This window comes from Lonchura striata, chromosome 10 (assembly GCF_050655825.1).
Source record: "Lonchura striata isolate lonStrDom1 chromosome 10, ASM5065582v1, whole genome shotgun sequence".
Taxonomy (NCBI): Eukaryota; Metazoa; Chordata; class Aves; order Passeriformes; family Estrildidae; genus Lonchura; species Lonchura striata.
Window position 1 is genome coordinate 17,525,933 of NC_140712.1, and position 20,504 is coordinate 17,546,436.

Sequence of the window (20,504 nt, forward strand, 5' to 3'; positions counted from 1 at the left end):
CCTGCCAGCCAGGGCCAGGAGCCATGGGCACCGCCAGGCTCGGGAAGTCCCTACCGGCCACCCGAGGGCCAAGACCTGGCGTGGGGTGAGCCAGCGGTGCCAATCACTGAAGCATCATCAGCGTGGCCGGGGTGGCTCTCGCTTCCAGAGACCCTTTGCCTCGCTGCCCGTACCCCCGCGCTGCCTCACCCGGGGGCCGGTCCCGGTCCCGGTCCCGCCCCGGGGGCGGGCGGCGGAGCACGTGGGGCCGCGCCGGGCCGGGCTGAGTCACCGCCCGCCCCGAGCCCCGCGGCGGAGCCGAGCCGAGCCGAGCCGAGCGCAGCGGAGCGGCCCGGGGGGAGCGCACGGCGCGGCTCGGGACGCACCATGACGGCGGCTCGGTTGTTCAGGGCGCTGCTCGCCGTGGCGGTGGCGTTCCCGCTGCTGCTGGTCGTGTCCGGTGAGTGCCGGGGGACCGGGGATCAGGAGTGCCGGGAGCCGGGATTCCGGGGATCTGGGGTGCCGGGGAACCAGCGCTCAGGGGATCCGGGGTGCAGGGAAACCTGGGTGGAGGCTGGAATGCTGTGGATCCGAGCGGTAGGGATTTGGGTTGTCCGGTGCGTGGGGATTCCGGGGTGCAGCGCAGTCCGAGGCGCGGGGCAGCCGGAGTGCAGAGTCTGGAGCGCGGGGTTGCCTGGTGTGCAGGGGATCCGCGGTGCAGGAGAGGGTGAGTTTCAGGGGATCCAGAATACAGGGGAGCCCGGAATGCTGGGGATGTGGAGTGCAAGGGGTGCGGGGGTTGTCCGGGCTGTAGGGGATGTGTAGGGGTTTTGTAGGGGGTGTGTGTAGGGCCCGTCTGGTATGCAGGGGAGCCCGAGATGCCAGGGATCCGCGGTGCCGGGGATCCGGGACGTGTAGCGAGAGGACCTGGGGGTGCGGGGTGATGGGTCCGGGCTGCGGTGCGGGTTGCAGGACACGCAGTGCGAGTGGGAGCCTGCAGCCCCAGGGGATCTCGGGTCCACGGCCCTTCTCCCCAGGCGGGAGTTTCTCAGCCGGGCTGTCCTGGGCTTTCAGGCTCAGATAACCCTGCTCGCAGTGTAAACAGCGTCCCTGGGACCGCCTGGTACGCCCAGCTGGCCTGGCCAGGGCAACCGCGGGGAGTATCAGCTTCATCATAACCCCGCGGGGCACGCCTGGGGCGCTCGGCTCCCAAAGGGATGGACGAGACCAGGGAAAAGGGAGCGAAGCCTAAGTGCAGCCTCCAGGTCAGGGACAAAGGGCAGCAGGAAGGGGTGAGGAAGACCTTGTTTATGTTTGCTCTCCCTGGATGGCTGAGGTGCTCTTTTTGCCCTCCTGAGACCTGACTTCCCCCAGCCCCGCTGGGATGAGCTGTCCCAGTATTTGGAGGATGTTATTTTTGCCTCCCAGCCAGCCTGTGGGTTCATATAAGCAAACATTTCCAAATGCAGTGGTTGATCTTTGTTGCCTTGGTTCCTGAGTGTTCAGCCTGTGACAGCTCTGTCCTTGACTGGAGAAAAATGTGTGTGTGGAGGATGGAGATGCTGAACAGCTCTGAAACAAGGCCTGAAACAGTCCAGAAACAGGAGCATCCAAAACTGCTTGCTACAGTGGAAAAAGTGACCTGTGTGCCTCACTGCTAGGCAGGGGCCTGGCTACCAACACCCACCATGCAAAGGATTATTCCTAGGAGGGGATAAAAGGGAGTCCACTTACTTGCAATAACTGAACTTGGACCACTCCTGTCCCAACACTGGGAGGAGACCTTGCTGCTTTGCTGCCATGTCACACCCCAGATACTCCTGTGCTGGAGGCAGCACTGATGCTGGGGAACATCCGTTCCTTGACCCTCTGTGCCTGGGCAATCAGCCATCTCCCACTGTTGAACAGAAGTAGCTTGGTCTGTGCAGCCTTGACTGGCTGCTGGGAGAGATCTGTGGGATGGGGATGGATGGATGTGCCCAAGACCTGCGGAGGGGTGGAGGGGTGTGGAGCAAAGGCATCCCCACTTATCAGCAGGAGCCCTCTCCTCCCATGCTGTAGCTCATGGCAGTGCATTGATGGAGCATGAGGTCATGCAGAACAGGCTGGGCAGCACAGGCAGTGAATTGAACTGGTGCCCAAGTTTTTCTGCCTGCTGAGGCTGGGCTAAGGGAGCTACAGCATCCTTATGGAAACCTCCACCTGATGCTGGCCTGCCTGCCACCAGCCTGTACCCTACACATGTGGAGTGTCACGAAGAGAAGGATTAACTCAAAGGAGTCCTGCTATTAAAGGACTAGTGACTAGGAGCTCACTGAGTAGTAGCTTAGGCAAATGAGAGCTTCGTTGTTGTTTGGTGTTCGTCTGGGCAGTGAGCCCACAGGTCATCAACTTCCACCTTGTCCAGGTCATGCAGGTAGTGAAGGGTTATTCCTAGGTCTCCACATGGGTTCAGCCCTTGTTCTGACTTCTGCAGCATAGCAGAGAAATGCCTGGCATCAAGGGATGTGCTGTCCTGTTTGACAAGGAGTTACTGATGCTTTCAACCAGTCCTGTAGAAATCTGGTCTACATTTATGGAATGTTGCTGCCTTGCAGCTTTTAGGCAAAATAAAATGAGGGTGGGAGGAATTTCAGCCCAGCTCTTGCAGTCTGATTCAGTCCTGCAATGGAGCTTAGAAGGTGGAGGGTGCAGTGGGTTGACATCATTCACTTCCCTCCTCAACATGACAGGGTGGGGAAAAGAGAAAAAGATCCAGAGTGGGTCTTTCCCATGGGCTGCAGTTATTCATTAACTGCTCTAGCATTGGTACTTTCCATGAGGAAGAGACTGCTCCAGCCTGGAGTCATCTGTGGGCTGCAGTGTGGATATCTGCTCCCCTGTGGTCCTCCACAGGCTTCAGGGAGACAGATCTTTGCTATGGGCTGCAGTAGAATCCCTGTTCCTGCACCTGGATCACTTCCTTTCCCTCCTTGTTCTCTGCTGGGGATGTTTGCAGGGCTGTCTCTCTCACATTTTTCTCACTCCTCTTCTACAGCTTCTGCACAGTTTTTTATTTTATCTTGGATATATTATCACAGAAGCTGTGCTGGTGATGGGCACCATCTTTGAGCAGCAGAGGGTTTGTTTTGGCATTGGCTGGGACTGGCTGTCTCCAGCATGGGAGCAGCTCCTGTTGTCTTCTTGCTGAGCCACCTTTGCAGCCCCCTGCCACCACCACCTTGCCACATAAACCCTACATCGTGGCAGGTGCTGGAGGTGGATGCACAGGCAGGGAAAATGGTGCAGCCCCAGCAGCTCCCTGGGGGAACCTGCCTGTGAGCCAGGGCTGCCCTGTGGGAGCTGCTTGGAGAATGATGGAGGGCTGGCAGGCGTCCTGCAGAGATGGACCTTGTGCTTCCTCCCTGCCTGACTCCAGCATCTGGGAACTGAGGAATGCGAGCTCCCCCTACAATGATTTTTTTTTTTTTGGTGTTCTTACAAGTACAAACTTACATTAGCAAAACCCAGCAACAGCACCAGCTCCATTCCCTTGAATCATTCTGTCTTTCTCGTGCCTGAGTGAGCCCCAGCCTGGCCACTCACATTTCCCAGCCAAGTGGCAAAAACATTTAATGCACCAAAACCTGCATTTCCCCTGTCTTCACTTTGTCATATAGCATCTGTTCAACCTTTTTTTTTTAGTGTGGCAACACAAAGCAGGTCCTTGCTGCTGGTTATGCTCTCAGTCTCAACCACTGCTTTGGAATGCCAGCAGCCCTGTGCAAGGTCCAGCAGCCTGTCCCTGCCAGGTGCTTCCTTCCCTGTGGGATTTGCAGCAGACCAGTTCCTGCTGTTGGGCTGGGATGCTTTGTGTGCATGGGGCTCTGGTGGATTGGTGCCTTAGGGTGACACCCTTGCAGTGACACCTGGCTTTACTTCCAGGTGACTTCTGTGACGTGAACCACTGTCAGAATGGGGGCACCTGCCTGACTGGGATTAATGAGGCCCCCTTCTTCTGCATCTGCCCTGAGGGCTATGTTGGGATTGACTGCAATGAGACAGAGAAAGGTGAGGAGGTGACCCTTTCCCAGGTGCTCCATGTCAGCCTTGCTAATAGCTAGTGTGCCATTGTCCTGTCCCTGCACCACTGGCCCTGGGATTCAGCCCTTCTGATGGCTGATGGACACATAGAGCACACATCTGAGTAGGGCTATGGTGACGGGATGCACTTGGTGGTAATGCAATGTCTGTGGGGAGTGGAAGCCCACTGGATGCTTTTATTTTCCACCTGTGCCTATATTACTGTTGTTTTTCCCCTTCCTCAGGGCCCTGCCACCCCAATCCTTGCCACAACAATGGTGAGTGCCAGCTGGTCCCAAACCGGGGCGACGTCTTCACTGACTACATCTGCAAGTGCCCTGCGGGGTACGATGGGGTGCACTGCCAGAACAGTGAGTACAGGAGGGGCAGGCAGGGGAAGCTTGTCCACTGACAGCTTGGGGACCCCTTGGGTGACAGCTAGGGGGTGTGAGCAGCTGTGACTGTGTGGGGCACCAGGCTGGTTTGGAGCTTGCAGGGTGGAGGGAAGGACCATGGTGTGGGCACAGGTTATGTCTCAACCTTGCTCTGCATCTCTGGAGGGACTTGGTGCCTCAGCTAATAACACAAGGGGTGCCTCAGGGCTCAGCCTGCTCCATGCAGGTTCCCAACCTTGATGTGACTGTGTGTCCTGGTGCACCTGCATGGCTGCACTCAGTGGGGACACAGCATAGATGGGTCCTCGGGTTAGAGCTTCAACCTGTGCCACCCTCTCTTCAGGGACCTGCCATGGCCCTTGTTCAGGGGATGCCTCCCCCTCTTCTTGCTGTGCTGAAGGAGGGGTCTCCTCTCCAGGACTGGTTTTGGGATTTCCTCCTGAGCTCCTCCTCTCTCTCTCCTAGACAAGAATGAGTGTTCCTCCCAGCCTTGCAAAAATGGAGGCACCTGCCTGGACCTGGATGGTGACTACACCTGCAAGTGTCCTTCTCCATTTTTGGGGAAGACTTGCCACGCCCGTAAGTCTTTGGCACCAACTGTACTGAATTCCCTTTCCCTCCTATTCCCTACTGTCTGTCCCTCATTGCCAGGAGGGATTTCACCAGCTGGTTTAGGGGGTCTGGAGGGCAGCTGTGGCTACCCTTGAAGCCAGCAGGCCTGGTCCTAATGGAGGGAGCATCCTCAAGAAGGTGCTTTCTCCTTTCTGGAGCGCCCCAGGAAGGTCCTTTCTCCTCCAGACCTCTGTGCTGTGAGGGGGGCTGATGGATGGTGTGGTTTTGGCTGAGGGATGAGGAAGAGAGGACAGCCTGGGGACAGCCAGACCCTAGGGCTGGCCTCCTTCTCTTCTGCCGCCAGACAAGAAACAAATGACCTTTAGTTCTGCTCCCTGGTTACTGTCTCTCTTTGATCCTGATCTCCCCTCTGCCCCCAGGCTGTGCTGTTCTCCTGGGCATGGAAGGAAGAGCCATCTCTGACGCCCAGCTCTCAGCATCCTCTGTCTATTACGGCTTCCTTGGCCTCCAGCGCTGGGGGCCAGAGCTTGCCCGCCTCAACAACCACGGCATCGTCAATGCCTGGACCTCCAGCAACTATGATAAGAGCCCCTGGATCCAGGTACCTGTGGCAGGACTGGAATGCCAGCATAGAGAGCAGCCCCAGGAGCCATGGCTGGTCTTGCAGTGCTGCTCTCACAGGATTTCACTATTCCTGGTGGCAAGTGTGGGCCAGGGGTATCTTAGGATGTGCCTGGAGGAGGCAAGTCCATTGGAGGAAGGTGGGACATCGGTTGATGATCCCCCCTTGCTCTGCCCAACTTGGGATGCAAGGCTGGAGGGATGGACTGCTTCTTCCCCGAGAGAGCTCCAGTGCCATGGGTAGCACCTTCCCTTGTCCCAGTGCCTACCCTCCCACCCAGACTTGGCGGTCCTGGTGGGTGCAAGGGCTGTGTACCCCATCCTCACTGCACCCCACTCATCCTCTTCTCCCTTCCACAGGCCAACCTGCTGCGGAAGATGCGGCTGAGCGGGATCATCACGCAGGGCGCGCGCCGTGTGGGGCAGCAGGAGTTTGTCCGTGCCTACAAAGTCGCCTACAGCCTGGACGGGCGTGAATTCACCTTCTTCAAGGATGAGAAGAAGGATGTAGACAAGGTGGGCTGTGATGCTCTGTGTGGGGGTGTCCCAGCTCCCCCCATCCAGTGGTGCTGTGGGTGCTGGAGTGGCTGTGAGCTGCATCCCTGTGTGTGGGAAAGTGTTTTTGACCTGGGGCAAAGCTGCGTTGGGAACCGATGGGAACTCTCCTAGCAGCGAGATGGCACAGGCGGTTCCAGTGCCAAGCAATGCTCCCTGCCTCTGTTTAATTGACCATAATAAGCATAACCAAAGAAGCAGCACTGCCTGATTTAGGTCATTCAGATAGTATCTTTACCACTGACACCCTGTGGGAACTGGGCTTGGTCTGGGAGTACTACTGAGAAGCTTGGGTAGCTTGTATTAGGTGTTGTATCTGCAGCAAGCACCAGCTGACAGAGTGTCTCTCAAAGTGACTTACAGATTGCCATGCTCTCCACTTGCAGTTCTTTATGGCAAGTGTCTCCTGCTGGCTTTCTGAGCATCCAGGTTGGGAGTATCTGCTTTGCTTTAAAAAAATTAGAAAAATTCCCCTTGTTTCTGCAGCAGTGGAAAAAGTGCATGAAAGGCAATTTGATTCTATTTATTATGTTAAAAACAAAAAAATGAGCCACCTCTGTGCTTGTCATGATTTGAGGAGCTTTATAGAAGTGGTAGTGGGTGTTACTGCTTGTGTGACTCTGTGGGGGTGAGGATGAAGCAGGGAAGGTTGGAAAGCTCTGTGGAGAGTGTTGGAGCTCCTTCAGGGTCCTGCACTGTTCCAGGGCACAAAACAGAGCCCAGCTTCCCCCTCTGTGCTCTTTTGCCATTGGCAGTGCTGAGATCTCTCTGTCTGCTGTGCAAGGGATTTGCTGCAGGAGACTGGGAGAGCTGGGGCACTGAGGCCTGGTCACTGTTGCAGGTTTTTGAGGGGAACATGGACTATGGCACCATGCAGACCAACATGTTCAACCCTCCCATCACGGCCCAGTTCATCCGCATCTACCCCGTGATGTGCCGCCGCGCCTGCACGCTGCGCTTCGAGCTCATCGGCTGTGAGATGAACGGTAAATGCCAGTGCTGTCCCCTCCCAGGGCTGCAGGGCAGGGCTGACATGGGCAGGGCATGACCCCTTGGCCTGCTTCTGATCCCTCAGAACAAGGGATTTGGTGGTGCTTGTTTTGCTCACGCTGATTCCTGGGAATACCCAGGAGTGCGTTTGGGAATCACAAGCTGTTAATCCCATCAGCTCAGCCAGCCCGAGCTGCATTCTCATGCTGCTAACACCTTCCCAAGCCAGGGGTTTTTACTGTGCCCCCTCCCTGTCTGAGCTGTGAACCCGCTGCTTTTCCTGCTGGAGAGCTTGAAAAGCAGCAGAGGATCAAAGTCCTCTGGGAAATGTAAAGGATCATCAGTCTGAGCCCTTTCCCTGTGCCTCCTGCATTCCTGCCCTGCAGCACATGCCTGGGAACTGAGTGGACTCATGTGTCAGTGTGGGAGTGGGATGTTGTGGGGGCTTGGGTCCTGTCCTGCTGCTGCATGGGTGTGGTGCCATCCGTGCTTTTGGCTCGGGATATCTTTGCGCTGCTCTTTCCTTCTCTGCTTCCTGCCAAAGCTTTCTGTATTCCAGGGCTGGGCTGGGCTGTGCTGTGCTGTGGGGACATCTACTCATCCCTGCAGCAGGAGGCACTGTGAGCCAGGGAATAGCTGGGAGCTAAAAATCCCGGGAAAAGACAGCTCTGCGCATCTGCTGAGCATTTCCCTGCCTGGCTCTGGTGCTGCTCTGGGCGGTGGAATGAGAATGTGGGGATGGCTTCTGACAGGTCTGCGGGGTTTTTCTTGCAGCGGTGCTGCTGTCTCTTTCCTTTTCACTGCCTGTGTAAACTGTTGTGTTACAGTGTATTTCAACACGGCAGGTTGCTCGGAGCCTCTGGGCATGAAATCCCGCCTCATCTCCGACCAGCAGATCACAGCCTCCAGTGTCTTCAAAACCTGGGGCATCGATGCCTTTACCTGGCACCCTCATTACGCTCGCTTGGACATGACGGGCAAAACCAACGCCTGGACAGCCCTGAACAACGACCAGTCCGAGTGGCTGCAGGTGGGTCTCTGGTCTCTGTAACCTCATGAGTCGTTAAAACCAAAAATCACAGACAAAGACTCTTTAACTAGCCAAAGTTAGCAACTGGTATGTTTATTACCCCGGCGGGCGGTCCTGTGGGGATTGTCCCTGAAATGTGTGACTGCACTGCAGAAGGATTTTTGCCTTCTATTTATTTCCCAAAGTAATACATATGCATAACCCCAGCACCTCCCATCCCCACTTTGTATTTAAATGAGGTTATTAGTCCTTCACATGTGTGCAATTCTTCTCTTGAATTGGGTCAGTGGTCTCAAATTCAGTATGTTCCTATAGTGGCTTACTTGCTCCACTTCCTTCTACAAATGAGCTCATAATATAACAATTAGCTTTAACTTAAGCATCTAATAATCATTAACCTATTGTTGGTGTATCTAGCTTCAATATGAATTAGTTCTAACCCTCAGCTTAAATCTTAACCCTTTAAAATTGTCATTCACTCATGTCTCTTCACCAGCTGTGAGTCCTCCAGCTGTGCCATCCCCTTTTTTGGGGTGGCTGGAACAGCTGGGTTGGTGTGACCAGAGCCTTGTTGTGGGTCACAAAGTCCAGCAATGAGCAGAGATCACAAGGGCAGGTCAGGATGGGACCACAGCCACCGGTTTCAACAGCAGTCCTGGAGCTCTGGGTCAGAGTCAGTGCTCATAGGAACAAGGTGGTGCCATATCTGCACCTTCTTGTAGGGTGCATCAAGCCTGCAGCACCCCAATTCTGTCTCACCCTCTAAGGAAATGCCATCTCAGCCTGGAGTGACCATCCCAACACCCTCTGGCTGCCCAGAACACCATGTTTCTGTTTTGCAGGGAAAAAATCAGGCTTGCTTTTCTCTTCCCAGCCTGGAATAGAAACAAATAGTTTTGAAATTTCCTTCTCAGTTTCCTTTGCTCCCCTGTTTTTGTACTTTTCACATGATTCCATGACATAATAGGACAAAGCAGTTTAGATATTTGTCCCGCTTTTTATTTGGGAAATGATTAAAAGCAGCTGTCTCACAGCTCTAAATAAACCAGCTTATCGAGGCATTGGCTGATGACGGGGTCAGGATGACATGCTGAGTTGGGCTGTTGCACCACAGGCTGCCTGTTTGTGTATGTGTGTATAGATTTACATGTACACTCAGGATTTATGTGTATTGTGTAGCTGGAATTGCCCTCTATGAGCATGAAAACAGAACTAAATTAATGAGGCTTTCAGCTCCTTTGGTGGTTTACCCTGTAACGTGCCAGCAGCAGTAAACACAGTGTGGCAGAGTAAAGAGAATAGAAACTGTCTCACTTAGAACCCAAATGTCAGATTGTGTTGAACTGCATATTTTCTCAGCCAGAATTACTTTCCAGTGAAAATGCATTTCCTCCATGAATCCTGTATTTTTTTTTTTTTGAGTTGAGATTTTTTGCTGTCCTTCCCACACTGGTGTTTCCAGGAAAAAATGTGGAGGTGGCAGGGGTGGGCAAGGGAGCTGAGATGGGTTTGCACCCACTTTTGGTTGCTTTGAGGGATGCTATGGGTGTTGAAGGATCAAATATTTCACAGTCATGTTTTATGATTTGTTGGGTATTGGCATGGGGGTCAAGTGGTGTTTTCTCCATTCTTGACCCCCGAGGGCCAGCTCTTCCTGGCTGCCTCTGGAGCATGAAGGGTGCAGTAGGGTGGGAGCACTGCTCCTGCAAGGAGCTGTGATGAGCCTTGTCTCTGCCAGATTGACCTCCGGGACCAGAAGAAGGTGACAGGCATCATCACACAAGGAGCCCGTGACTTTGGGCACATCCAGTATGTGGCAGCTTACAAGGTGGCCTATAGTGACAACGGCACATCCTGGACCCTGTACCGGGATGCTCAGACAAACAGCACCAAGGTGGGTGTGGGGAGGGAAAGGCCACTTCCCAGGGCTCAGGCATTCCGTGGTGGGGAGGGATGAGTGGGGGGGCTGAGTCACAGAACCACAAAAATATGCTGAGTTGGTAGGTACCCACAAGGGTCATTGAGTCCAACTCCTGGCCCTGCACAGGGCACCCCAAGAGTTACACCATGTGCCTGAGAGTGTTATCCAAAGGCTTCTTGAACACTCAGTCAGTGCTGTGGCCTCTGCCCTGGGGTCCTGCCAGCACTGATACCCAGCTTCCTCCTCTAGATCTTTCATGGCAACAGTGACAACTACTCACACAAGAAGAACGTGTTTGATGTGCCCTTCTACGCCCGCTACGTCCGCATCCTGCCCGTGGCCTGGAACAACCGCATCACCCTGCGCGTGGAGCTGCTGGGCTGCGATGAGTAGCACGGGGAAGAAGGACGGGGCTGCTCTTCCCCGCTGCCCAGCCTGCACCCTGCTGCCCCTGCCCACTCCTGCTCTGACCTCACACCCCCCTCTCCATGTCCCCACACTCAGGAGGTGGCCAAGAGGGCTCCCCTGCCCCGCGTTGGTGCTGGGGCTGCAGCACTGCACTTTACGGGGCCCTTGCAGGTGGGATGTGGGGATGGCCCCTGCCCTCTTGCTGCTCCAGCCAGGGCTGAGACCCCCTCCTGCAACTGGGGCTTTCTTGGGGACACCATCCTGCAAATGAGGCCTTGCTAGGGGATCCTGTCCTGCAACCAGGGTTTGGCTTTATCTTCTCAGCTAAGCCTGGGGACAAATTTTCTCCTTCTTGCTTCTGCTTCCAGCAGAGAGGCTGCAGCCAGGGGCAGTCCCTTGCCTGAGCTGTGTCTTGGGTCTCAGCCGTTTTCAGGGTCTTAGGGCAGGCTCCCCTGGCTTACAGCCTCCAATGTCCCTGCTGCTCCCTGTTTGTCTGCAAGCAGGGGCTGTGAAAATCCTCTGAAAAACCTCAGCTGTTGTCTCCTGCCCATTTTGCCAGGCCCTGAGTCTCCTTGCCTGCAATGTCAGCACCACATAGTGCGAGTGGAGTGATGAGACAGCTCCTGTCAAGAGGCACCAGATCCCCACTGATGGTGGCTTTACCTGATGGGTACTCTGGCAGGCACCACATCAGGCATTTTGGCAGGCACTGCCCATTCCCTTTTCTGGGAAGCCAGCTCCAGCAGCCTCCCAAGTCTCAGCATTGCCATCATCCCCAGCTTATTGCAGATTGGCATGCTTGGCCATCCCTTGTCCTCACAGCCCAGTGGTGACGGGGGGACTATGATCTGGTAGTGGGGACAGTTGCTTTGTAGCCAGAAGGATGTGAAGAAAAGATGGGAAAGGCGGTAATTAAACCATCCAAATGCAGTGGGCAGAGAGCCATGCCATGACCCGTTTTGTAACCTGATTTTTTTTCCCTGTACATGGGGTGGAGGGGAGCCTCTTGGAATGCTCAAGCCCTCAGGATTAGCAGTAGGGGATGAGTGAGTCCCAGGTGGGAGCATGGGCAGGCTGTCCTGGGCTGGTAGCATTGCTTCCCCTGCCTGCTGGGATGTGAAGCAGCCATGGGGCTGGGCTGGCAGTGGGTTTGTTTTGGCAAGGGCTGAGGGAGCCTGAGTGGGATGGCAGTGATGGCCCCACTCTGGGGTGTCTCTGACAGTATTAAAAACAGCTGAAACTTTTGGGGGTGTTGGCTTGTCTGCTCTGTGCCTCCCCAAAGGCCATCTCCCAAAGCCTGGCTGGTCTGGTGATCCTCCAGGATTCCCTCTGAGCCCCTTGACTCTTCCACCCTATGGGGTGGCCAGCTGCTGTGCTGGCCCTGCACCTCTCCTACCTTCACAGACCCTCCTAGCTCCCTTCCCTGCCTGAAAAACAGGGTATCTCAGGGCTTTGTGTGCATCTTTCCCACTGTCTCCACCCTGTCGCAGCTGCTGGAGACTGCTCACAGCTGGCCAGGCGTGGCGGGATGGGACTTGGGGAGGGGAAGCCTCTATCAGCACCCCACACCCTGTGTCTCCTCCTTTGGCTTTGATCCTGGAGCAAATCCCTCAGCTTGGATCTGGACCGGCTCTTACACCCAAGCACGTTCCCAGGGCTGGAGGGAGCTGTGAATTTTGCAAGGGCTGCCTGTGGGGATATTCCCAGCAGAGCCCTCCTGGGGAGGGCTGGGGCATGGATGCTTCTGGAGCAGGATCTGCCTGCACTGAGGACGTGATCCCATGTAGGGAGGAGGCATTGTGGTGAACAGGACAGGGGTTGTCCAGAATTTGCCACACTGGGCAGGAACCCCTGAAGTTGGCATGAGTAGCCAAGTGTCACCTACGTCTTACCACAGCTCTCTGTCCCTGCAGTTCTGGACAATCTTCCTACACCTCCCAGTGGTCAGCAGTACCCTGCTCAGCCAGGCATCTCCTCCTTGGGCCATGCCTATGGGAGGTGGACTCTTGCGTTGACCTGGGAGTGCCAGCCATGGGCATCAGAAGAGCTGCTTGCGAAGACTGGGCTGAATTCATTGTGGCTGTGGCTGCAGCTGCTTGGTGACAAATAGCAGCCACAGATAGAGCCTGGGACAGGGGGGACAGTCTGCCCAGTTCACCTCCAGACAAGCCACCCTTATCATCGGGAAGCTGAGGCAGAGATAAGAGCAGTTTGCTTCGAGTCCAGCCAAGACAGCCGTGAGCCAGGGGCATGGCAGAGGCTCCATGAGGAGGGTGATGGGAGCAGATGCTGCACATCAGAGCGGGGAATGCATCCTCAGCCCCCGGCTGCTGCTTCCCCCTGCCCATTGCTACCCCCCAAGCAAGCCCCTCTGATGGATTCTGAGCCCCTTCCCAGCCTTGTGGCATTTCCTTCATCCCCCAGAGCCCCAGGATGGGGGGACTGGGAGAGCCAGAGTTGCTCTCCCCACCACGCACAGCCCCTCATGACTTGTCCCTACCCCTCGGATGCTCTTCCCGGACGTGGCGGGGTTGTTGGGACAGCAGGAAGGCCAGGATGGCCGGCACGCTGGGGCACCCTGCTGACTGCTGCCAGCTGCTGGCAGCTGGTTCCTCAGGAAGCAGCAGTCAGGGAGAGCATCCTCTCGCCACCACCCGGAAAGCCCAGCACAGATCACAAGCTCCCCCATCCCACCAGGAATATGAGTGTTCCTGCTGGAACCATCCTGTGCAAGCAGCATTTCATGGACAAATCTCTGTTGAGGCCACAGCAGAGCTGTCAGGCGCTGGCTTAGAGGTGGGGAAGATGAGGATGACACTTTTATGGCTCCCATTCACCAAATGCTCAGCCAGCCCTAAACATGAGCCTCCCTGACCCTGCACAACTTTGCTCAACCTGAAACCTGTGGTCACATCCAGGGTACATCTCTGGGAATAGAAAACAAAAAGACAGTGAGAAATGGGAAGGAATGAAGACAATCCCATCTTCCTCAAGGACTGCTTGTGGCCAAATACTTCCTCATGCCTCTGCTCCCTAGGAGGAGATGGAGAAATCATTGGCCACATCCAGACAAGAGTCACCTAAGGTGAGGCAGGAGCTGTTTCTGAAAAGAGGTGCCAGGAGGCATCCCTGTCCCCTTCCCTGCTGCTGCTCCCCTCCTCAGGCCAGGCAGAGGATGGCTGCTGGCAGGTGCTGGGTGCAGGCAGTGCAGGACACTGGGGCTTGTTCCTCAGTTCTGAACAATGGGATAGCCATGCCAGGGAGCAACGTGCCCCAACAGGGCTGTCTGTTTCCTGTACAGCCTGGGGGTGGAGGGAACCATCCCAATTGCTCGATCACTAGAACAACTTGGGCAAGCAGCAGCAGCAGCACGCTGACAGCCAGGATGCAGCTGGGACACCATACCACCACCTCCTCCGGCCGAGTGGCAGGGCCGGGGGTAGCAGGGACCCTCGGCCAGGATGCAGGCAGTGCCGTGGCCCCATGCCGGAAGGTGTAATTGTCCCTCCATTGTGGACAGCGGGACAGGCTGCTCCGGGCAGGCAGGCGGCGCGCCCGGCCGTCACAGCCCGGTGTCCCGGGGCAGCCCGGCTCCGCCGCGTCCCGGCTCTGCGAGGGCTGGCAGCGCTGCCGGGAGCGCAGGGAGAAGGAGAATAAGGAAGAGCAGTGCCTGCAGCCGCCGGGTCCCGCAGCCATCCCTGGTCGGGGTTCCCGCGGGGAGCGGGGCTGTGTGCCGGCGCTGGCGGCAGATAACGCCGTTTCCTTGCTGGCTGCTCGCTATCAGCGCGGCGGCGACGGGCAGGCAGCATCGCCCCCCGAGCGCTCCGTGCCGGCCGCTGGCGGGAAGGGCTCCTGGCCCCCTTCACCCCGCAGCCAGCCTCGGGACGTTTATTTTTACACGGGTTGTTTTCTTTCCGGCTTGAAGCCATCCTGCGCGGCGGCAAGAGTTGGACCGGGGCCCCCACGCCTCATTTCCTTGCCGTGAAACAACAAAGTGGGGGGTGAAGCGGCGCACTGGACTGGGACGGCGGGTCGGTGGGTCAGGGCACACGCCGCATCGTGGTTCCTCTGTCCCTTCTGTCTATCCCCTGACCGGCATCCCCTGGCGGTGCCGCCGCCGTGCTGCCCTTCCTGAGGACTCGATCCTCCCGGAGCTGTATCTGCCGGCCTGTGTGCCACTGCGAGCTGGCGTGGAGGGTATCACCCAAGTTTAGGGATGATGCCCCCACAGATGGGTGCAACTGGGCACCCCAGAGTTTTTGGCCTGGTTTCTGTACCTCTGTTTTGTCCCCACAGCGTTAAGCAGACCCTGAAGAGGCTGAAGCCCGCAGCTCAGCTGTCTCGCCTGAATTCCAGAGCAGGCAGGCACTGGCACAAATACCTCCATGCCACAGCCCACCTGTCCTGAGCTGCTTGTGGCCTGTAGTGCTCCTGCCACATGTGTGTTGGACATCTCCTTTGTCTGGAGACTGTGGCCAGTGCCCTCCAGTGGGATGTGGGACAAGGCATGTCTCTTCTTCCCTGGCACAGTGGCTTCACTCTTCACTGGGGCTTTGCTTGGGACATCACAGGATCCCACCAGCCCCAACAGGGCACATTTCTCTCCACTGCTGTCCCTTCCAAGTCGGGGGCAGTGCAGGCAGCTGGCACACCGCAGATAAGGTGTGTGAACAGCGTGTGGGCAGCATGTGGGCAGTGTGTGGACACACAGTGAGGCCATCACCCAGGCATGGTGGGCAGACAGGGGGCCAGGGGCACCCACCCCAGCTCTGGGCTGTGAGCAGGGGGTTGGGAAAGGCGTGTGTTTCCCTTTAAGAGGCAGGCCCTGGAGCTGCTTCCTCTCAGCCTTGCAAGAGCCCTAAACACAGTGCATCTGCCTGCAGCCTGCCTGCACGCCTGCCTGCAGCCTGCCTGCAACCAACGTGAGTAGGGCTTGACCCCAGTGCCGGGACTGGGGAGGGCTGGCACCCCGGGGCGGTGGGCACCCTGCTTGCCGTGAAGGGCAGGGGGGATGGCAGTGCCATGCAGGGAGCCGGGCATCGCTGCCATGGGTGCCAGGCATCGCTGTGCTGGGCGCTGCAGCACGATGCTCACGGCGCTGCAGCTGAGAGCACTGGGCACACCGCACGTCACCGCCACGCTGGGCTCTGGGGGGCTCACCAGGCATTGGGGTGCAGGGGGACCAGGGCTGGTGCCCTGCAGACCGAGGTGTGAAGCTGCCGTGCCTCGAGCCCACCCTGCGCTGCGTGGGCAGCACGTGGCGGCGTCCCCGCGGCTCCGGTGCCAGCAGCGCCGCGCCGGCTCCCGGGGCTGTGCCGCCGCTCCAGCGGGCACACCCTGCACCCCGGGCACCGCCTGCTGGCCCCGGTGGGTGGCAAATGCGGCTGCACGACATGGTGAGCAGAGGCACCACTGCAGAGGAAAGTTTGGGATTGAGCAACCTGCGGTGAGAGCAGCCGGTTTCACGCCTCGGACCCTGGAGAGCACCACCGCACCCCGTCTTGGACCCTTCCGGGCTGAGCATCGGCTCTCCACAGCCCCCGGGCCCCGGGTGTGTTTGCAGGCACTCGTGAGCCTTGTCTAAGCACGGCACAGATGTCAGACCCCCGCCGGTGTTGGAAGGGGTCTGCCGGAGGCTTGCCGGGTGCCGGGCCCCCTCTGCCGGCTCCGGGAATGCTCACAAGTAGCCAATTCTGCTGGTAGCACCCTGGGTGAGACCCTTGAGTGTCCTGGCCCCCAGAACACGGGCACATTCCTGGTGTCGTGGGGTAGCCAGGCTACCCCCCACCGATGGGACGTGCTTTGGCAGCCAAATGTGTTGCATGGGGTCGGTGCTTGCCATGTCTGCGATGCAGAGTGGCAGCCCTGGGTTGGACTAGGGGGTCCTTGGCCAGGATGGTGAGTGCTGCTGGGCTGTGTCCGGAGCCGGGGCAGCAGAGGCAGCCCGAGCTCCCTCCCGCACTCCTTGGTCGGGTTGCACGCTCGGCTGCCTCTTGTAAACCGAGCTTGCTGCTTTACGGTGGGGCTCAGCCACGTCTCTCCCCCTGCACCCCTACGTGACCTTTTCCCAGTACTCCCTGTCCAAAGGACACCCTGGGATCCCATTTCTCCAGCTGCCCCATCTCCGACTTCTTCTTGGGCCAGGTGCTCCCCACAATGGGCACCCCCACAATGGGCAGCAGCGGTGAATGTGCTGGTGTGCAGTGTGAGCCAGGCGGGAGGGCATGGCTCAGGTTGCCTGCACTCTCCCCTGTGGGCAGGCAAGTTGGAGCTGCTCTGCTGGCTCTTCTCACCCCTCTGCTTGCATCCCTGGTTTGGAGTCTGATTGGCACCACTGCCAGGCAGTGCTGGCTTTCTCCTGGCTATTTGGGAGTGTCACAGCAGTCCTTTCCCCCTCTGCAGTCCAGGCTTGCTTCCCAGCCATGCTGCTGCTCCCACTCCTCCTGAAGGCCACCCTGCTGCACCTGGCCAGTGGCTTCTACCACCCCTTCCACAACGGCTTCTACTACAACCACATCATGAATGACAATGGCGACGAGCAGGACAGAGGTATGTCGGGGACAATGGGCACTGGCAGGTTGCCACAGGAGGCTGAAGTACCCCTCTGCCTCTGGATGGGGTGGAGACCCATAACTTGGTGGGATGTGAGGCCCAGAGGAGCAGTAGGAATGCTCCAGGGATATCTGGGGAATGCTCTTGGCAGAAGAAGTAGTGGGTGCATCTGGGGATGCTGCCCAGCCCTGGATCCTGACCTGCCTATCACACCTTCCTTCTTCCCTTCAGTGGATTACTTCAGTGGATCCAGACTAGTGGTGGAAGCCTCCAAAGACCCTGTCTACAGCTACAATGGTGCCAATGTCACCCTGCCCTGCCACTACCGCTACGAGCCCGACCTGGGACCTAAGCGGAAAATCCGCATCAAGTGGTCCAAGCTGCGGGATGACTACACCAAAGAGCAGGATGTGATGGTGGCCATTGGCAAGACCTATGTGGCCTTTGGGGACTTCAAGGGCCGTGCTCACTTCCGTCAGGCCGGCGAGGCCAGCTGGCACGAGGCCTCGCTGGTCATCAGCGATGTGCGCTTGAAGGACGATGGCAAATATCGATGCGAGGTCATCGATGGGCTGGAGGATGAGAGCGACGTTGTGGACCTCCGGCTGCAAGGTGGGGCGTGCTGGGGACCACATGACCCTCTGCACCAAGCCAGTGAGCCTGGCCTTCCTCTGGTGCCTTCTCCTTTGGGGACACAGCAAGGCAGGGGGGTTGTGGAACTTGATCACAGCAGAAAAGGGCTGGGATGCTTGGTCTGATGGGACAGTGGCTTGGGGCTGTCTGGTTCTGGCCTCAGAAGTGAGTGAGCCCAGAACTGTCTGCCCAGCTGGGACACTGAGGGTGCTGCTGGAGTCAGAGTTGGGAGTCACTCTATGGCTGCAGCATTTCCTGCCTTTACCCACCCATCTTCCCACTGTGCGGCATCACGTAGAGCTGTCCCCTCCCTTCCCAGCTCTGGATATCCCAATGCATCTTGTGATGACCCTTGGTGACTACTCCAGCCTCTCTTGCTCACCTGTCATGAGGGACCTGACTCAGCCTTGACATTGCTTTGGAGCTCAGAGCTGTGGAAATGTCCCCAGAGCTTGTCCCTGCCCCACCCCTTGGCCCCTGGCCCTGCCTCCCACAGTCACTCGTCCCTACCAGTCCTTGTGACTGTGTCAAAAGTAGCGATGCCCGTGGTTCTGTTGTGACCCATCCCCACGACAGAGGTTCATTCATCCCCATGCTGGTGGTCCGTGTGTCCCCTGGGATCATGAGGATGCTGACCTTTGTATCCCTGCTCCCGAAGCCTGTGCATCTCCATGACAACGATCTCTCCATCCCTGCAGGGGTGGTCCGCGCCTCCCTGGGACCACTGTGTGTTCCCAGCACCGCGGTCTGTACAGCCCCGTGGTGGTGGTCCCTGCATCCCCACTGTAGTCTGTGAAGCCCTGTATGTGCAGGTGCTGTCCCCGTGAGGAGGGCTTGTGTCCCCAGGACCGAGCCCGTGTGTCCCTGTGCCACCAGATGTCGCTGGCAACTCGCTGCTGGCGCCTGCATGTCCAGAGCGGCCCCATCCCCGCACGCCTGAGCCTTGTCTCCGCACACGGAGGTGGTCCCTGTCCCAAAGCCTGAATTTGGGGCCAGGGACCCCTATGGCTCCTGCTGGGGCTGGGTTCGGGTTGGGTGGGTCGCCCACGGAGCCATCTGAGTGTCCCATCTGCCTCCAGGCATCGTGTTCCCCTACCAGCCTCCCCGCGGGCAGTACAGGCTCAATTTCCACGAAGCCGAGCAAGTGTGCCAGGACCAAGGTGCCATCCTCGCCAACTTTAACCAGCTCTTCCAGGCGTGGAGCGAGGGGCTGGACTGGTGCAACGCGGGCTGGCTGGCCGATGGCACGGTGCAGTACCCCATCCGCCTGCCCCGCAAGCCCTGCGGGGGCGTGCACCTCGCCCCGGGCATCCGCAGCTACGGCCCGCGCCACCGGCACCTCCACCGCTTCGATGCCTTCTGCTTCTCCTCCGCGCTCAAAGGTGGGTTCTGGGCCAGAAATGGGGCTGGGATGCTGGGGAAGGGGCTGTGTGTCCCTCCCTCTTAGGGCACAGGACTTGGCCTGCGTGGGGCTGTTCCAGGCATTCCAGATGGGGATGCTCGGGATGATGCTCCCTTCTCACGCTCCGCTCTCCCTCCCTCCTAGGAGAGGTTTTCTACCTGGACCGCCTGGCTGGGATGACGCTGGAGGAGGCCAAGCAGAGCTGCCAGGATGCAGGGGCCGAGATCGCCCGGGTGGGGCAGCTCTACTCCGCCTGGAAGTTCGCGGGGCTGGACCGCTGCAGTGCCGGCTGGCTGGCAGATGGCAGTGTCCGCTACCCCATTGTCACACCCCGGGCCAATTGTGGCCCCGCGGAGCCCGGTGTCCGCAGCTTCGGCTTCCCCAGGAAGGGCAGGTTTGGCGTCTTCTGCTACAGAGAGAGATAAGGACCCGGGAGAGATCCTTCTTGGATGAAGGATGTTTCCAGCCTGCCAGTGCCCAGCACCGGGCATTTCCAAGGGCTCTTTTGGGGCTGACTGGGGGGAGGTGGGATGGGGGGAGGTTTCTTTTTATTTTGTTTTGTTTCCTTCCTTTATGTTTTTCACATCTTGCTCAGCAGCTGGCACCTGCAGCTGCTTGGGGTGGCTGCCAGCTCGGCAGTGTGGGACAGTCCCTGTCATGGGATGTGTGCAAGGATGATCCCCATGGGCTACTGCTGCCACCCCACTTGGCCGTGCCACCCCATGGGTGGTGGCCCCTTCCTGCGGTGGCAGGTTCTCACTGACACCCACCTGCCCTTCCAGGCTGGTCCTGCCTCCGAGTTCATGAGGCAAGGCCATGAGGGAGCGAGGCAAGGCCATGAGGGAGCGAGGCAAGGCTGGATTTAGCCAGAGCAGAGAGCAGGTATCTCCACTGCATCCTGGCCCCTCTTCCAGCACCATCCATGTCCTGCTGAAGGACACCAATGTGCCTGTCCCTGCTGGGGCACAAGTGCCTTATCTCTATGTGCCCCTTGCCTGAACTCCATTTGAACTCTGGTGCCTTCTTCTGTGAGCATTGGCTATGAAAAGATGTGTTTTTCTGGACATCTTCTAATAAAATGGTGGAGAAAGCCCTGGAGTGACATGGCTGTGTCCCCATCTCTGTCCCAACACAAGAGAAAGGTCTTCTGTGGAGAAGGGATTTGGGGATCCCTGGCTGTCTCATCCTTGGCTGAGCATGTCTCATTAGTGCTGGCTCAGTTCAGCTCCTGCAAGGGCCTTGTGTTCCCTCATTAGAGAGTGTTAATTAACCCTCTGGGTGTCAGGACTGAAAGCTGGAAGGTGAAGCAGTTCCTACCGGTCATGGGTTTTAGATGGGTTTTAGGCATGTGGGTTAACCCCCTCCCAAACTGAGAGCTGGACA

At 57.8% G+C, this 20,504-nt stretch overlaps 2 protein-coding genes across 6 annotated transcripts; both read left to right on the forward strand.

Moving 5' to 3' along the window:
* Positions 1 to 290: 290 nt before the first annotated feature.
* Positions 291 to 11,487, forward strand: MFGE8 (milk fat globule EGF and factor V/VIII domain containing). 4 transcript variants are annotated; one of them, XM_021537623.4, is made up of 10 exons: positions 291 to 439; positions 3,904 to 4,029; positions 4,287 to 4,412; positions 4,902 to 5,015; positions 5,429 to 5,610; positions 5,991 to 6,146; positions 7,027 to 7,171; positions 8,003 to 8,205; positions 9,944 to 10,099; positions 10,376 to 11,487. In XM_021537623.4, the coding sequence occupies exons 1-10, from the start codon at positions 367 to 369 to the stop codon at positions 10,517 to 10,519; spliced, it is 1,425 nt and encodes a 474-aa protein (XP_021393298.1). In that variant the 5' UTR covers positions 291 to 366; the 3' UTR covers positions 10,520 to 11,487. The 4 variants fall into 4 exon arrangements, with proteins under 4 accessions (XP_021393298.1, XP_021393299.1, XP_085445006.1 ...); XM_021537624.4 differs by having other exon boundaries at positions 8,021 to 8,205; XM_085588880.1 differs by lacking the exon at positions 3,904 to 4,029.
* A 437-nt stretch (positions 11,488 to 11,924) lies between these two features.
* Positions 11,925 to 20,250, forward strand: HAPLN3 (hyaluronan and proteoglycan link protein 3). Of its 2 annotated transcripts, none has more exons than XM_085588884.1 (5): positions 11,925 to 13,619; positions 16,937 to 17,083; positions 17,318 to 17,698; positions 18,799 to 19,101; positions 19,266 to 20,250. In XM_085588884.1, exons 2-5 carry the CDS (start codon positions 16,957 to 16,959, stop codon positions 19,544 to 19,546), a joined length of 1,092 nt encoding a protein of 363 aa, XP_085445010.1. In that variant the 5' UTR covers positions 11,925 to 13,619; positions 16,937 to 16,956; the 3' UTR covers positions 19,547 to 20,250. The 2 variants fall into 2 exon arrangements, with proteins under 2 accessions (XP_085445010.1, XP_021393066.3); XM_021537391.4 differs by lacking the exon at positions 11,925 to 13,619 and adding an exon at positions 15,399 to 15,456.
* Positions 20,251 to 20,504: the final 254 nt, after the last annotated feature.